This window comes from Chaetomium globosum, genomic scaffold (assembly GCF_000143365.1).
Source record: "Chaetomium globosum CBS 148.51 scaffold_2 genomic scaffold, whole genome shotgun sequence".
Lineage (NCBI taxonomy): Eukaryota > Fungi > Ascomycota > Sordariomycetes > Sordariales > Chaetomiaceae > Chaetomium > Chaetomium globosum.
Genome location: NT_165977.1, coordinates 2,144,271 through 2,170,225, shown reverse-complemented (window position 1 = coordinate 2,170,225; position 25,955 = coordinate 2,144,271). Strand labels below are relative to the sequence as shown.

Below are 25,955 nucleotides of genomic sequence, written 5' to 3'. Positions count from 1 at the left end.
GAATGGGGATTGAGGGGCGCAGAGGATGAGACCGACTTCCCGGGTGACTTTGTTCCTTTCCGTTCTGTCTGGGAGGGTTCCGAGGGCTGGGAGTCGTCGGACACCCCCTTGTTTGGAGTAGTTGTTGGCATTCAAAGCTTGGTATTGGCGGTGGCGGACGACGTCTCGTTGGGTCAATCGGCACATAGCTAGCATAGGAAGGTTCTGGCCGATAAAGTCAGACATTTGAGTCAAGGGAAAATCAAGCGCGCGCTCTATTCGACGTGTTTCCGTATAACCCCTCGCTCTCTTTCTCCCATCTACGCCGTATTTGCTATTACTATATTAGACACGAAAAAACAAAACCTGTTCAACCACATGTCCCTCATAGGTATCAAAACATGGCACTCTCACTCCCCGTTAACATTACATGGACGCTCAAAACCTCGCCGAGATTCCAGCATAAACGCCTCCATCTACCACACCAATCATGCCTTCTTGGCACTCTCCTGCTGCTCCAGCGTCCATTTCACCGACCGCTTGATGCCATCCTCCAAGCTCACCAGGGGCTGGTAGCCCAGCCGCTTCTTGGCCTTGGAGATGTCGTAGTAGCGGGTCATGCAGCTGTAGACGATGCGCTGGCGGTTGAAGGTGGGCGGCTTGCCAATGGCCCAGAAGAACCACTCGCTGCAGTAGCCGAGCACCATGCCGACGCTGCGCGGCAGCACGCGCACGTGCTCGGTGCCGTGCGGCGACCCGGCCGCCGCCCAGACAGCGCGCGCAAAGTCCCAGAAGTACACGGGGCTGTCGTTGGTGATGAGGAAGGCTTCGCCGTCTACGCGCTCGGTGTCGAGGGGGATGGTCTTGGACGCGGCGGTGAGGAGGAGGGCTCGGGCCGCGAGCAGGTGCCCGTGCGCGACGTTCTCCACGTATGTGAAGTCGAATAGGTTGTCGTTGTTGCCAACTTGTACGCCGGAGCGGCCTTGCCGGAGGATGTTGATTAGGTGGTAGAGGACCATGGTGTCGCCCTCGCCCATGATGCCTGAGGGGCGGATGGAGCAGGTAAGGAGATTGGGGGCTTCGGGGGCGCGGTTGGCGGCGAGGACGAGCTCTTCGGCGGCGGCCTGGTCGCAGAAGGACGATGGGTCAGTTGGGGGTTGCGCGCTGGGTGGGTGTTGGGTGCTAGGTTCTGGGTATGGAGATCTCATACCTTGGTCTCTGAGTAGTACTCGCTCTGTTGGCTGCCACGGACCGTCGGCCACCGCTCGTCGGCGTTGATGAGATCGCTCCTGTTGTCGCTCATGACACTTGCTGAGCTCGTGTACACCAGGGCCTTGACGCCCGTCTGCTGGCACGCCTTCACCACCGCGGCGGTCCCGTCCACGTTGACCTTCTTGAATAGCGCATGGGAGACGCTGTCGTTGGATTGCGCAGGGGGTGACGCGGTGTGGATCACAACATCGGGCTTGGTTTGCGAAAAGATGCTCTCGAGCTTGGCGGCATCGGTGATGTCGGCTTCGTGGTACGAAACGCCATCGGATTCGGGCCTCCGGTTGCGAGTACAACGCAAGTCGATAACCGACACAGAGCAGTTGTAGTCTCGGAGCAAGACACGGACAACGTGGTGGCCTAGGAATCCGCAACCGCCAATGACCATAACGGAGCCGAGAATCGGCTTCTTTTCGGGTGCCATTGTGATTTCTGGTGGTCTTACTGAGTCTAGAAGATCGTTTTGGCAGAATTAAGTTATCAATTGGTGATGGAGGGTGATAGACAAACAACAAGTCAAGAGCTGATGATGTTGTTCTTCAGGCCTCTTGGCGCCTCCTTTCTCGCCCAGAATCCATTACACATTTAGGCGGAGTTACTGGGCAGAAAACACCACAGGTCTCACTCAGCTCTTTGCGTCTCGTCTTGGCAGCTGAGCTGGATGAACGGCTGCAAATGCCAGTCAACAAGCAGCCCCACAAGCCGCGGTCTGGGCTGTGATCCATATCTGTCACCCAATCCGTCACGAGTCGTTAACAGACTATCTTGTACCTAGGCAGGTGCCTGTTATTTATTTAACCTACCGCCGTGACTCTCCAGCCAGAGGAAGTCGACTAGGCAGCCTTTGTCTGCCTTTTAGCAACTCTCATGGCCTTCACTCTGGTTTTGAGACTTCTTGCAAATCGTTCCAGTTCTTGGCATAGTTAATAACAGGCAGCTTCCGCTGCATCCAAGTTCATCCTTATCGTTCTTTGACTTTGGCTTTGGCTTCAAAGGCGTTACAACATTTAGATACGATACTCGCTCAACAAAAATTCAGTTTTCTTTTATAAGCCGCACTCGATAAATTTACAGAATGGACAGACCGGAGACAGAGATCCTGGTGCATATCGCAGCACCGGCTCGGGCTGTTGATGATGTTAAATATCGGACACTGGCAGCGGCGTACCTGGATTTCGAGCCGGCAACACACAAAACAATCGTTCCCGGTCCATCGGTATCAAACGATCGTTTAGTTAGGCTTGCTGTGGAAGATGCAAACAAGTTACGACCACAGGCGGGAGGCCCATCTCAACCAGCAGCGACTCCCGGCTTCATCCAATCCCCAATGCTCTCTTTCCAGAGCGTCACACACAACTTTGGGTCTCCTGGATTACAACGCCCCGAACCAGAGAAAGTCGTGGAATCCCCATCGTCATGGGTGCCACCTCCGAGCGAGGTTGAGGATTCCATGCCGAGGAGTGACAGCGTTTTCGCGCCCTTCTGCACACCAACGAGGCTCCTAGCTCACTATACCTCCACCCTGGACACCTCGCCCATCTCGGAAAGGAGACCGCCCCAGACACTTCCTGTATCCAGCCCGTCCCGGAGAAAAAGCCTCGGCCAAGAAGCCTCCAGAGAAGATGGCAACAAACAACCCCAAACGCCACACGAGGACCTGGGCACTGTCATCCCCCGATCCCCCGGGGGAGAACCGAAACGCCGCCGACCACCACCAACACCAACAACATCAGGGATCATGGAAGAGCCGGGATTGGAGTCCTCCTACCCAAGTCGAGCCCAGCTCTGCGCCGCGTCCTTCGTTCGTGGCGGAATCGGAGCCGCCCCTTCCCCAAAGGGGCCCCGAACATCGCCCCAAGACCCCCTCGCCAGACAAACCCCTCACCAGAAGGTCAGGGCACATAGGCCCCCCCACAACAACAACAACCGCAAACAACAACCCAACACCCACACCCACAACCCCCCCCTTCCCCGCTTCCCCCTCCCTCCCCCTCACCACCCCCCTCACCCTGCACTCCCCACCCCCACCGACCAGCGACACCCCCCTACACCCCGAAGACCTGATAACCGACGTCCTCGCGCGCCTGGCCTCCTCCCTCAACCTCGCCCAACGCTTCCAGCCCACCTCCCAAACCCGGCCCCTCCGCCCCTTCGAGCGCGGCTACTGGCTCGTGGACTGCCGCGGGTGGGACGCGGCGCTGAAGCGCTCCGCGTGGGGGTTCCTGGCGTCGTACCTGGCCAAGGGCGCCGCGGGGTGGGGGACGTCGTGCACGCGGGACGCAGGGTTTGCGTGGTTGAGGGTGTATTGTTGGGGGGGCGTGGTCGGGCATATGTATCTGGTGCTGTATTTGATGAGTCGGAGGAGGGTGCTGGAGACGGGGGCCGAGTGGGTCGGGGCCGAGGGGACGGCCGTCGTGGTTGTGGCGGCGAGGGCGGCGAAGGCGCCGGCGGCAGAGGGGAGGTGGGAGGTGGGAGGTGGGAGTTGAGAGGTGGATGAGAGGTTGTGATATGGTGTCGGGTTTTCCTTTATATTTTTTTTTTTTTGGTTCGGTTGGGACTTCTTCCCCAGGGGTTTAGGATCGCGGTTTGGTTTCATGCATTCTGGTTGATACCCTTATAACACATTGTGCGGAATTGGGATTTTGGAAATACCGGGGTGGCATGGGATAGACTAGGTAAGAATGCCATGATATTATGCGCAATTTTGAGACTTTGGGGTTGCTCAAGTTTTAGAGTGAACGAAACCTTGTGTTGGCAGTGTTGGCAGTGTTCGTAAACCCCATGAACACGGATTGCACACTGGGGGCAAGTATCTCTTTGTGACAACATAGCACTAAAAGAAAGGTTCCTAACAGCCCAGTTTACCAAACATCGGTTTATGCACAAGCATACAACCCAAGCCGCCCCCCACAAATCAGGTTAATCATCCGAGAAGGCCCAACCCCCGAGAAGGGTATTCATAATGTACAGGTGGCCGAGCAAGTCTCTTACTGCCAACACGACGCAAGAGCATCTTACTTCTTCTCAATGGTCTCACGGTACGCCTCCATCTCCTTCTCGTAACGGGCACGGTCGGTTTTCTCAATGTCCACATAGGGCTAAAGCAATCAGAAGGGTCAGCAACCAGCGGGTACTTGACTATGACAATGGATTTCGGCCATACCTTGCGCTGCTCGTCGTTGAATTCCTTCCACTCGCTGCTGATATGGGAGAGCCTGGCCTTGCTCTGGAGGCCCTCGAACTCCTGAGACGTGTAGCGGGTCTTGACATAGGCCATGTAGGCGGTCAAGCGCCCCTTGGGGAAGCGGGAGTCAGGAAGGGTGTGCTTGGTCGGGGCCGACTTCCTGCGCTTGAGCAAGTTGCGAGCCACGTTCGCCTCACGAATCTCCTGGACAGAGTGGCTATCGATCCAGTTTTTGAGGTTGATCTCATTGGCAGTCTTGTTCTTCTGGGCCTCGAGGTCGAGTTTCTGTTCGCCGTGGTTGTTAGTTAACGTCTCAATGACGCTCGGGGCGTGCACAAGGCTTTTCGATCAGCTCACCTCCTTCTCCTGTTCCGGCAAAGCTTTGTGCTCGGCCGAGAGTTGGCGTATAGCATCGGCAAAGGTAGGCTTGGGTTCCTTGTTGAGTCTCTCCTTCAGATTCTTGACCAGATAAAGGTTCCATGATGTCACGGGAAGTTTGGCCGGCTGTTCCTTCAACAATGCCCTCTCCTTCAAAGCGCGCAGCTTGATCCTGTCCTTCTGCTCGTCCGTGAGCTTCTTCGGCTTTCTGGTCGCCGGCTTCTTGGCAGCCTTCTTCGCCTTGGGCTTCGCCTTGGACTTTACAGCCTTTTTCGCGGCCGGCTTCTTCGCAGTCTTCGTGGTCGTCTTCTTGGTAGAGGTAGTCTTCTTAGCGGCGGGCGCTTTCTTCGATGCCGCAGCGGTCGTGGCCCTGGTCGTTCTCTTCGGGGCAACAGCGGTAGCGAGACCTCTGGTGAAAACGGCGACGACACGGTAACCGCTCGGAATGACGGGTGCGCCGAGGCGACCTGCGCTGCGAATGGAGAGGCTGCCGGCGACACACACCTGCCGTACGGCGGCGCGGCCAAATGCGGACAACATGATGAGGTTTTGTCTTTTCTGCAGCTCTCAATTCGGGATTGGTGAGATTGCTGGCTGGGTCAAGGTCAGCGGTGGAGGCACACTTGGATTGGTGCAGGAGGGACCGGGAATTGAGGTGTGGGAGAGAGAGGTTCGGCAATTTTAGCTCGTTATGCGGGCGGTCTCGTGGTTGGACCAACCCACCTTGATTGAGCTCTGCCCTGCTGAACCGGTTGTGTTAACCTCAAACGCAGCTCCAACCTCCCCTGTTTACTCCACAATGCGCCATCAAGCTCGACCAGGGTTAGAGCCCGAGTTCCTGATAACAAACAGCTCACGGCCCCTCACTTCTGTCCCCTCACCCCGGGCTCTCACAGAAAGACAAAAAAATCTACCGTTCAAATACGAACAGTTATTCAACAATTGAGCCGCTGTGGAAGATTAAGATTAAGGTGGCCTGGGCTGGAGACTCAATAGTCCTGCTTCATGCAATCTGTTGTTACACAACCTATCACCCATCCGAGCGACCACTTGGGACATTTGGCTCCTCCCTGTTCCTAACTTCATCCAAGGTGACGAAACACAGTCCCTCGTCATTGGCTGCCCCACCAATGGAAGCCACCCAGAAGAGATTCCATTGTAATTCTAGCAGCTCAAAACTGGGCGATCCCTTAGGGTGATATGCACAGATGCCAAAGGTTTACAGATTAACTAGCCCAAGAAAGCGCGCCATTCGCTTGGTGTGCCAGGTAGGAACCCCACGCTGTGGGGCCACACAGGGTGCTCAAGCATGTTAAGCCAGCCTTGCTAGCCAAACCTAAAAGCATCTCACCAGCGTCCATCGGAGTTGGCAAGAGGGTTAATGATTTAGGGGGAGGTGATTGGATTGACGAAAGACTGAGGAGGGATGGCAAGATTTTCGTAAAGTGTATGGATGCTTAGGTTCCATACTGCCCCACCCCAGAAGGACTCGAGCAGTGACTTGGGATTCCGAGTCGCTTGCTCTCGCTTGCTCATCAGAGGGAAGGTATATGCTGCAAAGAAACATTATGACGAAACAAATCCATCAGCAGCCATCTTCTGGGACATCACCTTAAATAACTCATGTGGCGACGAAACAGCCCTGATATACACTACACAACATGACCAAGTACACAGTGCCAATACTGTGTCAATCTCTCTTCAAACGGTAGTTGACACTGTATCGTGCCTCGAACAGTTTTGTCGCCGTGCCTGCTCCACACCTCTCGAACATCTGGAATCTCCCAAGTTCTTTCGACCGAGACACCCCTCGCCCATCTCGAATCTAGCATTAGCACCTTATCCGCATCCACGCATCGCGCCACGACATGCAGGATCTCCACTTAGTGCGCTAACCAGTGTCGGCCGCTTCCAAAAGTACTTCTCACCACCAGTGACAATCCTGCTGAGCCACCGTCACTGAAACCAGAAATGGCTCGGCCCAGAGACTCGCGCTCACCATCTCCTGCAGGAAGTCATGCTGCGCGAAGGCGAAAAGATGATGATCGCCGTGACCGCGACCACCGCCGACGGTCTCGCAGCCCGGACGTAAGTCGTGGCCTCGCCCCTCGCCGTGGCGATGGACTCTTTCCTGACCCATACCTGCCACAGCGTCGATACCGCGACCGCGAGCGCGACCATGGCCGCGACGGTCGAGATCGCGACTCATACCGCCGCAGAGACCGCTCCATAGACCGCCGAGACGATGACTATTACCGAGGCGGTCGCCGTGATGGAGGAGGCAATCGAGACCGTCGTTGGTCACGCGACCGAGGCCCAGACAGAGCGCGATCGCCAGATCGCCGAGGACAACGGAGCGGAGATGGTAACCGGGACTACCGCGGTAGGCGGGACGACTCTCGCGACCGCCGGAACCGTCGCGATGGCTCGACCGATTCCGCCGCCCGTCGCGGTGAAGGCGCACGCGCTCGGCCTCCCAAGTCGGATGGCGTTGTGCGCAAAGACAGCGAGGTGCGTCCTTACCTACCTAGACGACTTGCACGTTCCCCTGCTGACGCTTATCAGGAACCGCAGCCAGCTAAGTCCACACCGACGCAAGCCCAGACCGAAGCGGAGAAGAAGGCTGAACGACTACGCAAACTCCAAGCCATGAAGGAGAAACATGCCCAGAAGGAGGCGAAGGAAGCCGCCGTTACAGCGGGAAGTACTAGGATGCTGTTGGCTGAAATGGACCAAAAGGCTAGCGGCACACCAGGCCCAAACAGTCCCGTGGCCGGCGCCATGAGTCCTGCCCCGACGTCCCCTGCACCCCCAATGCCCTATGCCGGCAAGTTCGACCCTAAAGCCATCGCGAAGAGTTCCAAAGCCGCACGGCCTCAGTCCCCAACACGCCTTGGTGACGTGAAGCTGGCTGCACCGGCGCCGAAGCCGCTGGGTTTAAAAAAAGAGGCAAACCTCAAGGGTGCCGGCTTGTTACCGGCCAACAGGGCGGTCAGTGCGTTTGGATTTAACAAATCTGCTGACAGCCAGAAATCGTCGACGAAGCGTAAAATAGATATGGACGACGAGGAGGTTATCAAGCGTAAGCTCGTCAAACTCCCCGACTTCGTTCCGGAGAATGCGGACAGCACGCCAGACGCGGAAGGCGAGGGGGAGGAAGAAGCGGATGACTTGGACCTCCTCATGGCTCAAAACGAGGAAGAGATGGCAGAAGCTCACCGGGTTCTCCAAGAGCGGCGCGACGAGCGCATTCAGAAGGAGGGGATGGCCATGGATGTCGACACGGAAACGCCCAACGGCGAGACCAAGGACGAGGCCGAAAACGAAGCCAATGTTGAATCCAAGGATGAAGCGGTGCTACCAGCCCCTTCTATGGATGTCGATGAAGACGTTGACCCGTTGGATGCCTTCATGGCTGACCTTGAACAAACCGGCTCCGCAGGGGGTATCGGCTCGGTACCTGCGCGACAGAAGCAGAAAGCCGGGAAGGGGTTCGAACCAGAAGCGTATTTCAGCGATGACGATTACGGCTACGAAGAGGACAAGGCCGATCCGTCTTCAATACTCGCCATGGCGAGCAAAAAGAAAAAGAAGGATATTCCGACGATAGACTACAGCAAGATCGAGCTGAACCAAATACGGAAGAATTTCTGGGTAGAGCCACAAGAGCTCAGTCAGATGACCGAGGACGACATCGCTGACTTGAGGTTGGAACTGGACGGCATCAAAGTTTCTGGCAAGAACGTGCCCAAACCGGTCCAGAAGTGGTCGCAGTGCGGTCTTACTCGGCCAATCCTTGATGTGGTTGAAGGGCTTGGCTACGAGAAACCAACTTCGATTCAGATGCAGGCGTTGCCTGTGATCATGTCGGGCCGCGATGTTATTGGAGTCGCAAAGACTGGCTCCGGCAAGACGATGGCCTTCGTTCTTCCCATGCTCCGGCACATCAAAGACCAAGACCCGGTGACCGGCGACGACGGCGCCATTGCCCTGATCATGACTCCTACCCGAGAGCTGTGCACGCAGATCTACTCAGACTTGCTTCCGTTCGCTAAGGCGCTAAAGCTCCGCGCGATCGCTGCTTATGGCGGGAATGCCATCAAGGACCAGATCGCCGAGCTGAAGCGCGGCGCGGAAATTATTGTTGCTACGCCGGGACGCATGATCGACCTTCTCGCTGCGAACTCGGGCCGTGTCACTAATCTCAAGCGTGCTACGTATCTCGTACTGGATGAAGCTGACCGCATGTTCGACATGGGCTTTGAGCCACAAGTAATGAAAATCTTCAACAATGTCCGCCCGGACCGGCAGACGATCCTCTTTTCTGCAACCATGCCGAGGATTATCGATGCGCTCACCAAAAAGGTGCTTCGCGAGCCGGTCGAGATACAGGTCGGCGGTCGCAGCGTCGTAGCTCCCGAGATCACCCAAATTGTCGAGATCTTGGACGAGGGCAAGAAATTTGTCCGGCTGCTCGAGCTCCTGGGCGAGCTCTATGCCGATGACGACGATGTCCGTGCTCTTATTTTCGTCGAGCGGCAAGAAAAGGCCGACGACCTATTGCGCGAAGTCCTGCGGCGCGGGTATGGCTGCATGTCCATACACGGCGGCAAGGATCAGGAAGACCGTAATTCGACCATTTCAGACTTCAAGAAGGGCGTCTGTCCCATCATGATCGCAACGTCGGTGGCGGCGCGCGGTCTAGACGTCAAGCAGCTGAAGTTGGTCGTCAACTACGATGCGCCAAACCATCTCGAGGATTACGTCCATCGCGCGGGCCGCACCGGGCGCGCTGGCAACACGGGCACGGCCGTCACGTTCATCACCGAGGAGCAGGAGAATTGCGCGCCCGGTATCGCGAAGGCTCTCGAACAGAGCGGGCAGCCTGTGCCTGAGCAGCTCAACGAGATGCGTAAGGCGTGGAAAGAAAAGGTCAAGACCGGAAAAGCCAAGGATGCTAGCGGCTTCGGCGGGAAGGGTCTCGAGAGGCTCGACAAGGAACGCGAGGCGGCGCGCGTCCGCGAGCGCAAGACGCACAAGGCCGAGGGCGAGGAGGACGACTTCAAGGAGGAAGAGACGGCGGAGGACGCGGCCAAGAAGGACAAGGCCAAGTCGGCCATCCTGGCAGCCGCGTCGGCCATCGTCTCCCGCGAGTCAGCGAAGGCGGATGCTAGCGAGGCCAAGCCGTTGCCTGCCGCTGCCGAGGGCGCGGTCAAGGGAGGGGTCACGGTCAACGCCGGGAAGGGCGGGGCGCTCGACAAGGCGGCCTCGGCCATCAGCGAGATCAACGCGCGGCTGGCGCGGGCTGGCCAGCTCCGGCCCGGCCAGCCGATCGACAACAAGGGCCCCGACGCCGGCGCATTCCACGCGACGCTCGAGATCAATGACTTCCCGCAGAAGGCGCGCTGGGCGGTCACCAACCGCACCAACGTGGCCAAGATCCTCGAGGCCACCTCGACGTCGATCACGACCAAGGGCAACTACTACCCGCCCGGCAAGGAGCCGCCCTCCGGGTCGGACCCCAAGCTGTACATCCTTATCGAGGGCGACACGGAGCTGGCGGTCGGCAAGGCGCTGTCGGAGCTTACTCGTCTTCTTAGAGAGGGGACGATTGCTGCGGCGGATGCCGAGAGCCGGGCGCCGGCGAGCGGGCGGTACACCATTGCGTGATGGGCTTGTACTTGTGTGTAGTTTTTTTGATGGGGTGGTTTAGAGAAGGGAGGGAAAGAGAAAGAGCAAACGTGTATAGTTGGCAACGCTTGGAAGCGGATAAGGAGTTCTCAGTTGCTTTTGTCATAGCTGGTTTCTGCAAAGAATGTGAATTTTAATACCATTCAAGACTTGTTTTATCGATTGACTGCGAAGTAGAAAGTGCTGCTCGCTCCACCAAGGACGCCTGGTACATACCCAAAAAGAAAGATGGCAGAATGAAATCGCCCAACGCCCAACCCCCCCTCTTTCTCCCAGATTGACACACACATGCCAGCCCCCAAACTCGCCATATGAAACATGCCCATCCCCATCCCCATCTCCATCTCCACCTTCACCCCCATTCTTCACCTCACAACCACCACCCAACCACGAATGCCCCAACCACAGAATACCTCGCCTACGAATGCCTCAAAGCACTGGCACTCTGGTCCAGCTCCCGCTGCCGCTGCTCCGTCTCGCTGGCCTCCCGCAGCGCTTGGGCATCGGTCATGCCGCGCTGCTGGTTGAGCTGTGCCTTGAGCTTGCCCCCTTGTTTGCTCTTTTGGAGGCGTTCCTGTGAGGGGGGGGCCGTCAGTGGGCTATTACTTGCTTGCTTGCTTGCTTGCTTGATTGATTGATTGATTGATTGACTATGGATGGTGGGTTGGGGTGGTTGTGGTGAGGGGGGGGAGGGGGGCATGGGGATGGGAGGGGGTGGTGGAGTGGTGACGGGGTGGGTGAGTGCGTGAGTGTGAGAGTGGTGAGTGAGTTCAAAGAAAGGATGTACCTCTGCGGCGGCGGCGGCGCGCGCCCGGGCATCGTCGGCGGCTGTGGAGCCGGACCCGGGTGTGCTGTTGCCGCCGAGTGTCCGGGGTGGGCCGCCTACTTTCCCGGGGCGCTTTGGCGGCGGCGGGCACCGAGGCCGAGGTGGGTGCGGGCGGCGTGCTACCGAGGGGCCGGCCGGGCTGCGAGAAGGGATCGCGCTCGCTGCTGCAGAGGTTGCCCATCTTCGTCTTTGTGGAGGGAGGGGTTTTTGTTGATCGGGGAATGGATTTGGGGTGGTTGAGGTGGGCGGTTTGATGGTTTGGGAGTGTTTATAAGTGGGTGTGGTTTCCAGGTGTACTCGTTCAATCTGGGATTTGAACGATTTGGAGATGGATGGTGGTCGTTCGGATGAGATGCCTGGGTGTGCTGGAATGCCCCACTCATAGATCTCTTGGCTAGGTACGGAGTACCTTACCTCAGGGTGCAAACGCCAAACTGGACTGAGCTGTTCCTACCGTTTCCGGTGGCTGCGAGTATAAATATGAGTCGAGCTCATCGGTTCTAGTTTGATAATTTCCAGTTCTGAATTCCCCATTGGAAAAAGGCTTGGTCGCCGTTTAACTACTCATCAAGTATATCTAATGAAGTACGTATGCTTTACGTCAGTCAACCTAGGCCATGACGATAACTCTTGGAAGAATGTAGGTGAAGGACTTACTCATGTACCGCAACTCTCACGGGCACATGCCTCGACGACAACATGTGGACTTGACCATTCATATCGTGTCCCTTTTTTGGGGTCTCAAGTTCCCCCGGACCTCAGAAACATGTCGTGCACGGTTGGAAGGTGCCCGCACAGACACGGCAAGGTCGCCGGGAATGGGGGTTGCGAGCTTGGCAGAGATCACCCAATCAATAAATGCGAAAAGGCGTGGTTCGAACCCATCATCCCCACCAGTGCAGTCACCCCCACATTCAGGGTTGTTGGTCGCAGCCCCACCATCTTCTGAGAGCAGAACTCGGCCGCACAAGGGACTTGTCTGAATCCAACATCTAATGAGATTCAGCTGTCTTGGAGGTTATTTTTGCATTGATTTCAATTGCTGGGCGCTAGCCTTTTATTGTCTGAATTTTTTTCGGAATTCGAAAAGACAAAAGCAACAAGATAAGAGCACAATAGCGGGACTCGGGCAAGTCCCCTCCCAAGTCTCCCACGCGCTGCTCTCGGCTGGGCCGTCAAGGTTCTCACAAACTGTAAAATAATCTCGACCCTCGCAGCTCTCGGCCCCACAACTACCTCTCTCCCACCCTCTGAGCCTCCGTCTAGAGACAACGCGAAAGCCACCGAATTACCCATACAGAGTCGACTCTCGGTTCTTGCCGCTCACTACGAAATTTCCGATCTACATCAACGGCCGTGTGTATATTCGAAAAGAGGGACGAGGGAACCACAGACCATAGAGCACAAACCACAGCCCGCCCACTCAATTACTCGCAACCAACCCCGAGAACCTGGGAAAGGCAGCCAAAGAGGTTCTCCTTCAACCTCTGGTCCAATCCCCATCCCAACCCTCACACACGCACACACGCACACACCCCCCCTTACCTACCATCCACCCCTCTTCTTAAGTCCCTAGTCGTGGTCATCGGTAGCTTCCCTTCGCTCGCCGTCATGGACGGCCATTTCGACTCCAACGATCGCTTTTCTGGAACTGGAGACGACGACTTTCATCGGCATTCCCACTGCAGCACCAATCACTTCGACTTCGATTTCTCCGTCATGCACGCCCAGCAAACAGCGAACGAGGCTGCTCGCCTCTCTGCCGCCGCGGGTGGTGCCTACGAGTCACACGACGACCTCTGTGTCGACCGCTGCATGGGTGTGGGCCTCTACAATGGCTTCCAGCAGTTTAATCACCGAGGGGGGCCCCCCTCGCTCCAAAACCGCTGGCCACGCGACAGTCAGGACTATCCTATGGGCCTAAACGACCTGTCGATGCAATTTCGCGCCGCCGATATGGCTCCTCCCGCCGCAAATCTCTACCAGCAACAGTCCTGGTACACCCACCAACTAGACCCATGTGTCCCGTGCGCCGACGAGGACTGCCACTCCATGGCCGACACTTGCTGCGATAGCGAGTGTACCATGACTGACAAGTGCACCGACGTTGCTTGCGCCGATACCGAGGACGCTTGCACCGATCAAACCTGCCCCGAGCGTTCTGCCCTTCCCGTCCCGGCCTCGGGCCCGGTCCCCACGTCTGAAGTGGTCAGCGGTGCAGCCGCCCTCATCTCCATCAACCACGCGCCCGAGGACTCTCAGAGCCACTATGGTATGCAGCATCAAGGTGAGGCGCCTCCTATTCCCAGTGTGCCAAGTCAACTCCGCTCATAACCAAACCGTAGTCATGGGTGATTTGGGTTTCGGTCTATCTAGTCCGCCTCAGCAGCCCTATTTGTTCCCTCCCGACTTCTTGCCCGGGCAGTTGGGCAACATCACTAACCACCTGCTGGTTGCCCACGGCGACACCTCCTCCTCCTCCAACTGCACAGACTCATGCCCCTTGGACGATCCTCAAATTTACCAGTATTGCCACATGCCTCTACCTAGCAACCCTGCCGCCTTCGGCCAGTTCAATCCTGTCGGTTCAGCTTTTCAGATAAATCAAAGTTTTGTCGAGTGTGGAGCTGAAATTCACGACGCTGAGTCGTTTCTCATGCACTTCAACGCACAGCACAGGCCATACTTTACCGCCAGTACGCCCAATCCCCTACGTGCTCCGGCCGGCACCCGGCATAACGGACATGCCCTGGCTTCGACTGAAGTCATGTCCCCCCCGGCCACACCTTTAGATACGTCCGATTCGGGCCGGTCATCAGCGACACCATCTCCTCTCACCCCGCTCTCCAACAGCGTCGAGATGACAGATGCCAAACCAGACAGCTCACTTCATCTCCGCGGCACATCCACCGCTTCGTCTGTCGACAGGTCTCTTGATCTAGCGGCCGAGGAAGAGCACCGGTGTTTGTGGCGTGACGAAGGTAGTTCAAGGATCTGCGGTCAATTATTTGAGGATTCTGAAGAGCTGTTCAAGCACGCTTCAGAAACTCATATCAAGCACGCTCAAAAGGGGGTTCAGGGCTTTCGTTGCGGCTGGGATGACTGCCCACGCAGTGAGATCGGCGCTACAGGGTTCCCCCAGAGGAGCAAGATTGAGAGGCATATGCAGACTCATATTGGCCGTAGGTTATGCTATTACACACACTTGCAACCTCCTTCAAGTTTACTCACAACATCCCGCAGACAAGCCCCATATTTGTCCCACATGCAACAAGGGCTTCTCGGCGAAACAGGCTCTCACACAGCACATGTTCATCCACAGCAACGAGAAGCCGCTCGTGTGCAATATCTGCCACAAGGCCTTCAGATACCCCAGCGCTCTGAGCAAGTTGAACCTATACTTCTCCCCAGTGGCTGGGACTAACTATCGTTTTAGCTATGCATCAGCGTGTCCATTCCGGTCTCAAACCCCTGAAGTGCCCTGTCTGCGGGAAAGGCTTCAGCGAATCCTCCAACCTGTCCAAGCATAAGCGCACCCACGAAGTCAAGGGCCGCTTCACCTGCACCGTCCCAGGGTGCGACCGCAACTTCCACCGCCAGGACCAACTCCGGCGCCACATGAAGACGCATCAGAAGGACGGCGAGGGCAGGCCCATGTCGAGTTCTGCAGCCAGCGTGGACGGCATGTTCGACCAGTCCCCACAGAGCTGAGGCTGCTCCGCGTCTGCGCTTTGTTACCAGCCCTCATCGGGGCTCGTTCGGCGACAGATTCCGGGGCCTGGACCGGGTTGCGTCGGAGCTGGGCATGACGGCGCACCCTCGCAGCCCCAATAGTAGTGGCAGCGCCGCTGGCTCTCTGGAAGCCATCGTCGTTGTGGACTTACGGTCCCTGAAATGTACCTCAAACTGTAGTACCACATCTCTTGCGCCATCCAGGGCAGGATCCCCCGTCGCGATCCCCCCTTCGCGATTAGGGAAACCGGGGCCAGATACCAGCATCCGGCCATCCCGTGCAGCCGGTAGTATTGGGGTTGTGCACGCGCCGGGCACATGGCTAGACCTGTTCTTGGGGTGAGGGGCCAGACCTCGCCAAATGGCGCGAGAGAGCCCTCACCGTATCGCTTGAGAGAAACGAGCACACATATGGGCTGTACGCCCAATATCACCCACAGGGGGGGCAGCGCCCACGCCAGGCGCGCGGGATTGGGGGGGGTGGCTCGTTAGAAAAGAAGAAGAAGGGATGGAATGGGATCATGGCATTTGCTTCATAAGGAAGGCGTCAAAATGGCTAGCATTGTATCCAAGGCGTCTACTATGATTGGGGCATCTAAGTGGAGTAGGGAGACGTGAGAGTGAGAGGTGGTGGTGGCTGGCTGGGCGGCGGGGAAGGGGAAAGGAGAGGAGGATATACCTGGGTGGCATGCGAGTGTTTTCCTCTTTCCTTTTTTTTTTTTTTATGGGTGGTTACCTATCTGAGCTCGAGCGCGTCTCGAGCGTTTGCGGCGAGTCCGTTATTAACCAAGCGAAGTGCTTGGTTTTCTGCGTTTTTGAGATTGATTGCTGTTTTTGAAGTTGTTGTCCCACCGCCCTCCCCTCTCCCTAAACTAACGTGCTTGGTATGCTTGGTGTGTTGGCGATCATACTCGTCGCCGGGTTATGCAGGAAGGTTGGATAGTTTTCATGGACGATTCATTGAATATATATAATACTTATTCTGGACACGGGCCATGCCCCAAGATACGGCTTTCGGGAAGGCGGGGTTTCGAGGAGAATGGGCTTGGTGCGAAGAGAGAAATGTCCTTATTTGTTTCAGTATGAGATACTTGATCAGCTTCAAAGTTCCCTATCCTAGGCATAATCCCTTACTCTATCGCTAGAAGAACAATATGTTGACTCTTCGGTAGTAGTCAAGTGAGGAGGAAGTGACAGAAACGGATAATCTACTCTCTGCCGAAGCCGAAAAAAAGAGTCAGCGCCCTGGAATACTCGGATGTATAACGTATTCTTTTCCTCATCTACCCGTCCCAAGGGAAACGCTAGTTGTAGCAAATAACTTAGACAGACAATTCAACTCGGTGTATGGTTGCAAACCCTAGGGTATTCCATACGCTATCAACGGCCTGATACCACGACAAAGCCCTGGTTGCCGAGTTCTCTATCCTAGTACGCCTAGAGCGCTGACCGATATGCAACCCGCGGACCCGGTGGAAGTGAATCCGCCAGTCAGACCTCTCTCTCAGCCCAGCTCTGGATGATACCCTCGAGACTGGGCTCGTACTGCTTGAGCGTGACCTGCCCGGTCGCCTCATCCAAGTACGTGTTCGCCTGTACAAATACCTTTCTCGGTTGCTTGTTCTTGAGCACTACGTCTCGCACCTTGGTTCCCCAGTACTCCAATCCGACGCCAGACATGTCGGCGAAAAACTTGGTGCCGGTCTCGACATCGGCAGTCGACTTGTAGATGTGGATCTTCTGGAGGAAGTCCGCAACAGCTAATGAACTCTTCATTAGCTTTCCTTCCGATCATATCCCGTGGCGGTTAACTTACCTTTCCTGCCGCTCGTCAAGATTTTAGAGCGGTCAAGTTGAATAGTGAGATCAGAGAGATCGTCGTTCTTGTACACCAGCTGACAGAAATCGTCACCGGCCTCGAGGAATGACTGGATTGAGTTAGCAAGCAGGCGCTTTCCATGACGCACTCCGAAATCCTACCTTGAGAATGGCAAAGCGAGCCTGACAATGAGGCTGTCCCCACTTCTGGCTCTTCGGGTCCCAGAACTCAACCGAGGTCAGGCCTGCCCGAGCCATGCCGAGATACGAAATGTAGAGCACATCGCCGGCCGGGCCGTCCATGTCGACTGTGCCGTCGCCGAAACCGAAGATCTTGAGCGCCGAGAATTCGCAACTTCGCAGGTGTCAGAGGTGACAAAACAAAAACAATATCACGACCTTCAACTAACTCACCTCAGATGCATGGCCACTAGCTCGGCTCGGCATTCCTAATACAATGGTAAGTTACGTTCAAGGCGCGGGTACCGATAGGAGAACAGTACCTCATAGGCGCCGGCGACTCCGCCGAATACGGAGCCCCATGTCTGGCCCGGCTTGTACCAGGTAGTGATGGGCTTCCCAGTTAGGGGGCTAATTGGGGGATTCGCGGCGTCGAAGTTGAAAACGCCGGGCGATGTCTCTTGCAGAAGCTTACCACAGCCGTGACCTAGGCCATCGTTAGCAAGATACCGGGGTTGCTAGATATTGCCACTGTGCCATACCCGTAAGCTCGTGAAGGCCGACCTGTACCTCGAAAGCGGCATCGCGGTACTTTTGGTACAGCGGCAAATCACTGTCGGAGATGAACGGAATCTTCTCATCCGGGGCCTTCGCACTCAGGACATTGCCTATGAAGTTGGTTAGTCCGGGTTTACCACTCAAATCGATTTGACGCAAGGTCTCAAAGAATAATTACCCAAGCTGACGTTTTTAAAACCCTCCTGCTGCCGAATGTCATCGTAATTGGGGCTAACGGGCAATATTAGTGAGTGCACAACCAGAAAAGGTAGCCTACTAAAACACACATGTTGATACCGGCAGGAATTCCGGAACCTATAAAGGAATGTCGTTAGTTTTCATCTTGGGTATTGATAGAACACCCTCGGGCGTTCTCTCAACATACCGGCAAACGACAGGACTTCCAAAGAAGTGAAATCCGGCGAAAGGAACTTGTCCTTCTCAAAATCCGTCGACCACGGTAGTAGCGGAATCAGCTCAGGCGCGGAACGCACGAGCTCACCAAACGCCCGAGTTCTCTCAACTAAACGATGGTGTTAGCATATGGCTGCTCGCCGGTCGAGGTTGGTCGGGGAAACAAAACATACGGTTAACAACTGTGATGTTGGTGAGCGGAAGACTTCCAGAAGGGGGGTGTGCGGAGCCAACTTACCTGCGGCGAAACCTTCCCATTCGCCACGGACACCGGCGGGATCGCGGTACGTCTCAATGAAACCAATGTTGCATTCCACCATGGGCCCTTGGTCACGGATCCAATGCCTCTGGCTGTCCTTGAAGGCGAGGAGAGAGCCGCCGTGGAAAGAGTCGCCGTACGCAAGATGCATTTTCTTCTGCGTCTCATTCTCGGCGTTGTCAGCCGCCTTCCTGATGAAGCCGGCAATGGCATCCATCTCCTTCTTGTGGTCTCCATAGACCAACTTCAAGGTCTTGCCAGCCAGAGGACCCTCGCTAATCACAAATTCGGTGTCCTTCCCAATATCACCACCATTGCTGGGGACGCTGGTCGTCGCCGAGGCAATGAGCAGCTCAAAGACACCGTCCTTGGTCTTCTTGAGCCTTGTGTTTTCGGGTAGTAGGCCCTTGTCTTCCATCCACTTGGAGACGGCAGCAATCTCGTCCTTGGTGATTTCGGCAGAGTCGGGGTAATAGGTGGTCAAGTGCCCCTCGTCGGTGAAGCCAAGATGCAGGAGACCCTGCTTGTCGGAGGAGAAGATGGCACCATTGGTGGCCTTGTAGTGTGCCTCGGCCTCAGGAGAGGTCGAAGCAAGCGAGGCAAAGACGGATTCGTCGCATCGGGGGAGAAACTTGGAGTCGCCGAAGCTCTTGTAGTTGCCGCTGTTGCCCAGGAACTGCGCAGCGTACTCTAGGAAGGCCGAGAGCCCCTGCTCGTCAATGTTGGCCTTCCCGGCGAGTGCCTTCCAGTCTCCGCCAGCGGTCTTGTGTAGGGCGAGGATGAGGTCATAGATGTGCTCGGATTCGGGTGAGACTTGACGCAAGACAATGCGGTTGCCAGCGAAGGAGGCCCTGTACAGTAGATTCGAGGATCAGCAAGAGCGGCGGCAGAAACGCGATGTTCACGTGCAAGGTGCGGGGGGGTGAAATGAAGAGCAAACGACATCTTGGTTGCATCTACAAAAAAGGTGTGTATTCCCTTGGGGGAGGCAGCGAGAATGCATCTATAGTTACCTGCTGATGAAGTGGGCGTAACGCTTCTGCTGGTCCGACAGCGCGGCGAAGTGCTTCTCGATCTCGAGCCTGACGACCGATGGCGGGGCATCGGCCAGATACTGCGAGAGCTCTTGGGCGTTCATGGCGAATAGACGGCGTGGTTGTGACTGCAGAATTCGGAAAGGAGAGCGGGAAGTTGCGTGGAGGGCAGGAAGGGCCAAATTTGAATTTGAAATGCGAGGAAACCTCAGACCTCGAGATCTGAGGGGTATCTGAAATGAAAGACGCATCGAAAACAGCAGGAACACCAAACGCCCGGGATCTCGCGGCTTCTAGGCTTCTAGCTTACACAGTCACCTCTTCACGCCTTCTGCATGCGTCCCCAACTGCCCAAATCGGCACTTCCAGCCTCAATTTACTGGCTGACGACCCCACCATTTGCACGTGTGGTGTCCACATCCAGCCCGAGGAGAGCCTAGAGCGCGGGGTAGCTGGAAGCCACAAGGCAAGAGCTTCACTAGCCACACAAAGGGAACCAATACTAAGGCAAGGTGATAGCCAATTAACTACCTAATCAAGAGACTGGGCATTGAGACAACCTGGGGACACTCTTTGAAGAACCACTGTATCTTGTCTTGTACTTTAGGTATGCTGAGACGAAGCAAGGGCTGGTCTTGGCTTGGCGGGGGAGTGTTGCTTGCTCTCAAAGTGAAGGTAAGGGAGGGGCAAAAAACACTCGTACGAAGCAATCAGTTACTCGACGCTCCGTACGGAAGGAGTTGCGCGGGAAGTGGATGAGCTGAATGCTAAGCCCGCCAAATCTACCGAATTATTTAGACAATTGAAAATGGGATTCGCCTCGCCATTTTAGTTCAAACCGGATCTATATCACAGGAAGCAGTGCTGCGTACGAAGTACGGCATAACTAACTAGTTAACTACTCAACATACGGCGATGACGTAACCTGAGAGAGAGAAGCCACAGGCCCTAAGCAGATTGTACAGCACTGATCTCAACGGTCGTCACAATCCGCAGCTCGCAGATATTTTGGGGAGGACGAGGGGCTGGCTACAAGGGAGAAAGAAGACTGAGTCGAGACTCGGACCCCGACAGCCTCGGAAAGGGAGAGCGAGGCGTCGTCGTCCGATACGTCCCAACAAGGTAATTGCACAGACGTCTAAGTCGTGGTGACGATGCTTGATCGGCGAGCCAAGGGTGGAAATAGACGGTGGTATGTACCAGTACATACCACTCAGACAAAACCAGGGTATTTGCGCTTGTTGGGGTTGGCCTGTTGTCATGCAAACCACGTCTTCGAGTCTTCTGGTTCGTTGAGCTTGCTGCATCTCATCAGGCGTTGTTTGGCCGGCCGCCGAGCAAGGGGCTACCGTGGTCTATCCCTTTGTTTTGTGGGGATAAACCATCCCCGAAACTCGGGGAGCTAATAAAATAAGAAAGTCACCCTTGCGCTTGTGCGTGTGGGGAGATGCCAATGGACGCGGTCCGGAACTTCTTTCTCAACATCTCTAATATAGACTGCGAAGTACTTCGTACATCCTGTGTAGCTAGTTGGGAGGCCAGGGGCAGCTGAGCTCTTCTCAACAGGGTGAACCCATTGCGTTATACCCAGTGAACTAGGTTACGACACGACTGAGCCTTGGACTTGCTTTGCTGACTGCTTCTTCTTCATGGATGTGTCATGCAGGCTGCCCGATGGCGGCGTCTTCCTGCCCCTGTGCGGACGGAGTAGGTGTGATAGATTACAGAGCCCTGCAGCTTATGGCTTCGTGAACCTGTTTAGCCATGGTAGTGTGCAGTGGGCGCGGCCGCTGCCGTTCAAACTTCAGACAGAGGCCGTCTTGGATGGGTTCAGGGCGGCCACGATAGTTCACCTGCAGACTGTCGCCAGTGCACTTCGATGAATTGGAATCGCTGCAGGATGACCCGAAACCTTGACTGGCTCCTCTGCCGGCCAGCAGCTGCTGTCCTATCGCTTGCGAAGCCGAACCATGAAGCGGTGAGAAGTTGAGAGGTGTTGTTTTTGACAGCTGTTGCAGTGTCCGGGGTGCAGGACCTTGGCAACCAAATACAGCCCAAACATGTTCCCTTGGTTCCGACCCCCGCAGTAGTGCGTTGCGGGATATGCGAAGCTATTCCCACCTCCCGTCGCCAAGGTCGTCGGATGGAATCCCCCTTCTTACGCTTTTCGGGATAGCTTCTTTCAAGATCGGATACCACATCGGATACGGCTCGAGGGCCTCAGGATGTATGTATGTACATACTGTGTATACTAAAACGATGGGGCAACGCAGCAAGGTGACTAGTTTCGCCAGTAGTTAGTGTCGGCGCAAAATGCTTCTCTTGGCTGAACTTAGCTCTGATGCAGCAGTCAGCCGACCTCGATTGCTTCACCGGTGAAGCCGGAAAGCAGAGCCGGAAGAGCTATGTATTTCTCGGGGCTTGGGGCTTGGAAGACCCGGGAAGGGATGAACTAGCCGAGTGGGGCAGCCAAAACAGGGCATGTCACGAGGCCTTCGACCGTCTCCGGCTTTGAGTGGCGCTCGCGTCTCCGCTTCTAGCGCTTTTTTTGGCTCCCCCACCACGCCCACCACGGCCTCCTCGCGCCAGTCATTCCTCGGCGGGGCCGTGTTAGTGATGGGGACTGCACAAACACTCAAGTTACATTGCCTTTTTTGTGTGAAGCCTCCAGGTTGCCTTTTTTAGTCAGTCTTGGGTATATGATGCTTGGTTTCGTTAGTGGGCGGCCTCTCTCATGAGAAGAGTGTGAAGTGCCCCGTGATCCAAGTTGAAGAAAAGAAATGCTTTTTTCTTCTCTCAAATTTGTTAGCTGGCATGGAAGTCCTCGGAGGAATGAATGCAGGTTTCACAACCCACCCGCTTCGGGGCTTCGCCTCAGCCACCCCAACTTTCACCCCCAACTTTGAACACGGGCGCCCCCCACGCTATCCCAAAATTCTGGCAGTCGCAACCAAGGGAGTCCCCGGTGCCCCGCCAGTGATCGGGAATTTTTACTCGTTTGTCGGTACCTTCCCTCCAGCATCCCGGGGCGATGAACCCAGAGGAGAGGCTCGATCTTCCATTCTCGGGTGTCACAATCGGCATTTGCACGGTGTTTATGCCGTCGCAAAAGCCTCAGCAATAAAGCGGGATCGAGTTACGAAGCAAAGCCCCCAACTCATCAGAGTTTGTCGATCTCGGTTCTCGATCCATCCCGCGCTTTCAGTGGGAAAAGCTTCCCCGAGTTTCCACAATGAGGTCCAAATAAGTGACTGAATCGACGCCCTCGCTGCACACGCCCCATGCCAAGCGGCCGATTCCACCAGTCATGACTCCCGGGGCCGGATTCAAAGTCATTCCAAGGCTCCTCGGGCGCCAATAGGATTCCCGTCAAAGTGGGATTTGTGAGACTCACCCCGCGAAGGCGCTGGAGAGCACGCGAGAGGTGCGGGACCATCCATGCACCGGTGAGCATGTACAGTACCCGACATGGATGGTAAATGACCTGCCTGCATCCCGCGACTAATGAGTTCATTCGATCCCGTTGAAAATTAGGAGAGGTCCATACCCCCCGAGTGCCCTTGCGCCCCCGGACGGCGGCCTGGGCCTGTCAGAGAAAGCGTTAGGTCATCGCTGCCAGACCCGTGGGTTTGGCGCCCACTCAGAGCGTCAGCTTATAAGAACGCCTCTCGGTCCGCCATCGGCCAGCCTCCTTTCCCTGGCCTTCATCCATTGCTTGGTTTCAAAGTGTTTATTCCGCCGGTTGTTTCTCTCCTAGTCACGGTGTCTCGTTTGACAGTTTCGGTGCTTTTATTCTCCCCCGTTTTACCTACCGTTACCCACCCATTGGATCCTGCCTTCATCCCAACTCGGCCAACATTCACTCCAACGCTCACTCACTTACACCAACACCGAACGAACCCCCACCACCCCCTTTCCGCCACCGTCATAAACCTTTTTCGTCCTTCCTGTCGCAATAAAAACGAAACCGCCTCCTCCACTGCTTATATGTAATAGAGATCTCCGCAACATCTCGCCACTTTTACCTTTTACTCGTCCAATACATCACAATGCTCTCCTTCAACACCTCCGTAGCGGTCAATGGGCAGAGGCCATCATCTTCTGGGGCCATGTCATCCGGGCGCCAGAGTATCCCGTCTTCTCCCAAGGCTTCGCGACTACCAACCACGCTCTCTAATGGCGTTATGGCCAATGGCGGCGCCACATCGGCCGAGGCCCCTTCCCAAGGACCAACACATCTGGCTCGTGACGGGTCCTGCGGGATGTGGGAAGAGCACGGTAGCCAAGCACATTGCAGATTCGCTTCACTTCCCTTTCATTGAGGGTGATGAGGTATGTTGCCCTGCGCCCTGCGCCATACCCCGTGTGTCGACTGGTCGAATTACATGCTCACCTTGTCGTTCTAGTACCACCCCAAGGCCAACATCGACAAGATGAGCGCCGGCATCCCCCTGACCGACGCGGATCGGTGGGATTGGCTGACGGCCCTCCGCGAAGCATCCATCCACGAATTGGACAAGGGCAGTGACGGCGTGGTCTTGACCTGCTCGGCGCTCAAGCGCAAATATCGCGATGTCATCCGAGTCGCCCCCTATTTCACCCCCAACGTACATCTCCACTTCATCTACCTCGACGCCCCCGAGGAGGTCCTCCTGCAGAGGGTATCCGCCCGCAAGAACCACTACATGGGCGCCAACATGGTCCACAGCCAATTCGAAGTCCTCGAGCGGCCCACGCCCGACGAAATTGACGTCATCACCATCGACGTGACCCAATCACAGGAGGCAGTAAAGGCCGATGCTCTCGATCGGGCAAACAAGACCATGCACAGCACTCAGTCATGAAACTGGGAGCTCTATGGCGAAGAAACATGCATGGCTACGCAGCAGTGATATTCCACTGCCCCTTTCCGTGGGGCAGTACCAACCATACTATTTGCATCGGGATAAGGAGTTGGCCTTAGTTCCGCCTTGATTTCCACCGCGATTTTTAATCCTTCGGGGATATTGTTTTATTTCCTTTGGTGTACCACATGGGCGCGAACATGGGACAGGGACAGCCTTGATGGGATGGGGAAGGGGGTGGGGGACAAGACCGAGCTCGTCATGTCGGACGAGCTTCACTTGCATGGCGGGAGCAGGCTGCAGAGCCGCGCTTTTCGGTTACAGGCGTTTTCAAAAGGATCTACATAGGTATTATGGCTGGGTCGGTGATTTGTCGCTCGAAAGCGAGCGAACTTGCAATGCGGAGTATTATCGTTCCTATAAACCTTTTCTGGTGGTTCCAGATGTGTGTTCACCCGGTCTAGATTCCGTTGATCACTGTTCGCAACTGTTATTCTCCCTGCCCTGCATCTCGTTCACCACTCCCTGGTGGCGAGTGACAACTATGACTCTGAGTTTCCAAGACACGGCAGTGTTTTGCTCGTCTCCCGACGTTGTGGTAGGCTCTGACAAAAGAAGATGCGGGACGAGCCGCAGCAACCAAGCATACCCAATCCCCTAAGGCGCGTGAGATGATCTATCACTTTTTCTACCGAACACTGCAGGAAACTTAGTCACCAGACTCTCTTCGTTCCACCCCCTTGATGCTTCCTTTTCGACTCACGGAATTCCGCGGAAGAGGGTTAATAAGAGACTTGACAACTTGCCGTTGCCAGGCGAATATCAGTGTTTGATGGCTTGTTTTTCTTGGCAGTTGCCCCTATTTTCCATTTCACGCGCTCAAGAGGCATATTAACTTACACACGGACCCAACGGCGGGTTGACTTCCCGAGCCATCCAGTGCGAGACACATATAGAGGCAATGCGACACTCGCATGGCAAGGCAGCACCCGGCGACAAACGAGCCCACATAGCACATAGCGCAGAAAACCGACTGCCGAATCTCGGTGAGGAGCGGTGGAATGCGATGAGTGGATAGATGCATGGATGGATGGATGATGGGCCGAATACATGCAGGATTTTAGCCTACCTCGCAATTTGGTCCCTGTTTGTTTGTTTCTTTTTTTTTCTTCTTTTCTTTTTTTAACTACTCCCCATCCCGAACGGAAGACGGCGTCGGGAGCAACTTAAGCTATGTATGGAATAACTAACCGTTCATTTCTGAGGGGGGCGTAATCCAGGCGCCAGCCACCCTCCTTACCCCCCCCCTTCTTCCCCATCATTCTCCAACATTCCCGCACGGCACAGCCACCCGGGGGGTAGGCAGGTTGGTTGTGATCTCCCCACGAACAAACCTACACCCTACAAGTACCCCAGCTGAGTTGCCAGACCGAGCCCACCTAGCTTGGCGCTGCCAACCAAAACAGCTACACTAGACCTTGCTCCCACGGACCCGGGAGTGTCCCGAATGGTTTGCCGGAGTGGTTGAGCCAACAGGCGTCGAGCCGTTGGCGGCTTGGCAGTGTGAATGAAGCGTGCGAGAGGGAGGCGAGAATTTGGTGGGGGGGGGGTGAGGGCGAGGAGGCCAGCCACCGATGTGGTGCGCACTATGGGGGAGGTTCCGGGCGGCAACACGGCGCACGTATACGCACGCGCACAGCATACGGACGGGTGCGCTGTTGATTAACTCGGTATTACTTCGTACAGCTGTTGCCTGCCTGGGTGGGTTCCCCACAATGTGATGAATGAA

The 25,955-nt window shown here is 55.8% G+C and overlaps 8 protein-coding genes across 8 annotated transcripts; 4 read left to right on the top strand and 4 right to left on the bottom strand.

Annotated features, from left to right (window-relative positions):
• Positions 1–467: 467 nt before the first annotated feature.
• On the bottom strand, positions 468–1,672 carry CHGG_02819 (uncharacterized protein; the record flags this gene model as incomplete). Its single annotated transcript, XM_001229334.1, has 2 exons — positions 468–1,103; positions 1,190–1,672. The coding sequence occupies 2 exons, from the start codon at positions 1,670–1,672 to the stop codon at positions 468–470; spliced, it is 1,119 nt and encodes a 372-aa protein (XP_001229335.1).
• A 1,198-nt stretch (positions 1,673–2,870) lies between these two features.
• Positions 2,871–3,734, top strand: CHGG_02818 (uncharacterized protein; the record flags this gene model as incomplete). Its single annotated transcript, XM_001229333.1, has 1 exon — positions 2,871–3,734. The coding sequence occupies one exon, from the start codon at positions 2,871–2,873 to the stop codon at positions 3,732–3,734; it is 864 nt and encodes a 287-aa protein (XP_001229334.1).
• A 528-nt stretch (positions 3,735–4,262) lies between these two features.
• CHGG_02817 (uncharacterized protein) lies at positions 4,263–5,350 on the bottom strand (the record flags this gene model as incomplete). Its single annotated transcript, XM_001229332.1, has 3 exons — positions 4,263–4,346; positions 4,412–4,717; positions 4,790–5,350. The coding sequence occupies 3 exons, from the start codon at positions 5,348–5,350 to the stop codon at positions 4,263–4,265; spliced, it is 951 nt and encodes a 316-aa protein (XP_001229333.1).
• Positions 5,351–7,055: 1,705 nt separating this feature from the next.
• On the top strand, positions 7,056–10,480 carry CHGG_02816 (uncharacterized protein; the record flags this gene model as incomplete). The annotated part of the gene is made up of 3 exons (XM_001229331.1): positions 7,056–7,193; positions 7,385–7,801; positions 7,841–10,480. 3 exons carry the CDS (start codon positions 7,056–7,058, stop codon positions 10,478–10,480), a joined length of 3,195 nt encoding a protein of 1,064 aa, XP_001229332.1.
• A 439-nt stretch (positions 10,481–10,919) lies between these two features.
• On the bottom strand, positions 10,920–12,028 carry CHGG_02815 (uncharacterized protein; the record flags this gene model as incomplete). Its single annotated transcript, XM_001229330.1, has 3 exons — positions 10,920–11,075; positions 11,289–11,721; positions 11,985–12,028. The coding sequence occupies 3 exons, from the start codon at positions 12,026–12,028 to the stop codon at positions 10,920–10,922; spliced, it is 633 nt and encodes a 210-aa protein (XP_001229331.1).
• Positions 12,029–12,938: 910 nt separating this feature from the next.
• CHGG_02814 (uncharacterized protein) lies at positions 12,939–15,038 on the top strand (the record flags this gene model as incomplete). Its single annotated transcript, XM_001229329.1, has 3 exons — positions 12,939–13,599; positions 13,673–14,509; positions 14,764–15,038. 3 exons carry the CDS (start codon positions 12,939–12,941, stop codon positions 15,036–15,038), a joined length of 1,773 nt encoding a protein of 590 aa, XP_001229330.1.
• A 1,512-nt stretch (positions 15,039–16,550) lies between these two features.
• Positions 16,551–19,426, bottom strand: CHGG_02813 (uncharacterized protein; the record flags this gene model as incomplete). The annotated part of the gene is made up of 11 exons (XM_001229328.1): positions 16,551–16,819; positions 16,876–16,987; positions 17,040–17,232; positions 17,292–17,326; positions 17,381–17,544; positions 17,600–17,725; positions 17,794–17,846; positions 17,903–17,930; positions 18,001–18,138; positions 18,268–19,139; positions 19,302–19,426. 11 exons carry the CDS (start codon positions 19,424–19,426, stop codon positions 16,551–16,553), a joined length of 2,115 nt encoding a protein of 704 aa, XP_001229329.1.
• A 4,087-nt stretch (positions 19,427–23,513) lies between these two features.
• On the top strand, positions 23,514–24,166 carry CHGG_02812 (uncharacterized protein; the record flags this gene model as incomplete). The annotated part of the gene is made up of 2 exons (XM_001229327.1): positions 23,514–23,654; positions 23,729–24,166. 2 exons carry the CDS (start codon positions 23,514–23,516, stop codon positions 24,164–24,166), a joined length of 579 nt encoding a protein of 192 aa, XP_001229328.1.
• Between the last annotated feature and the right edge of the window lie 1,789 nt (positions 24,167–25,955).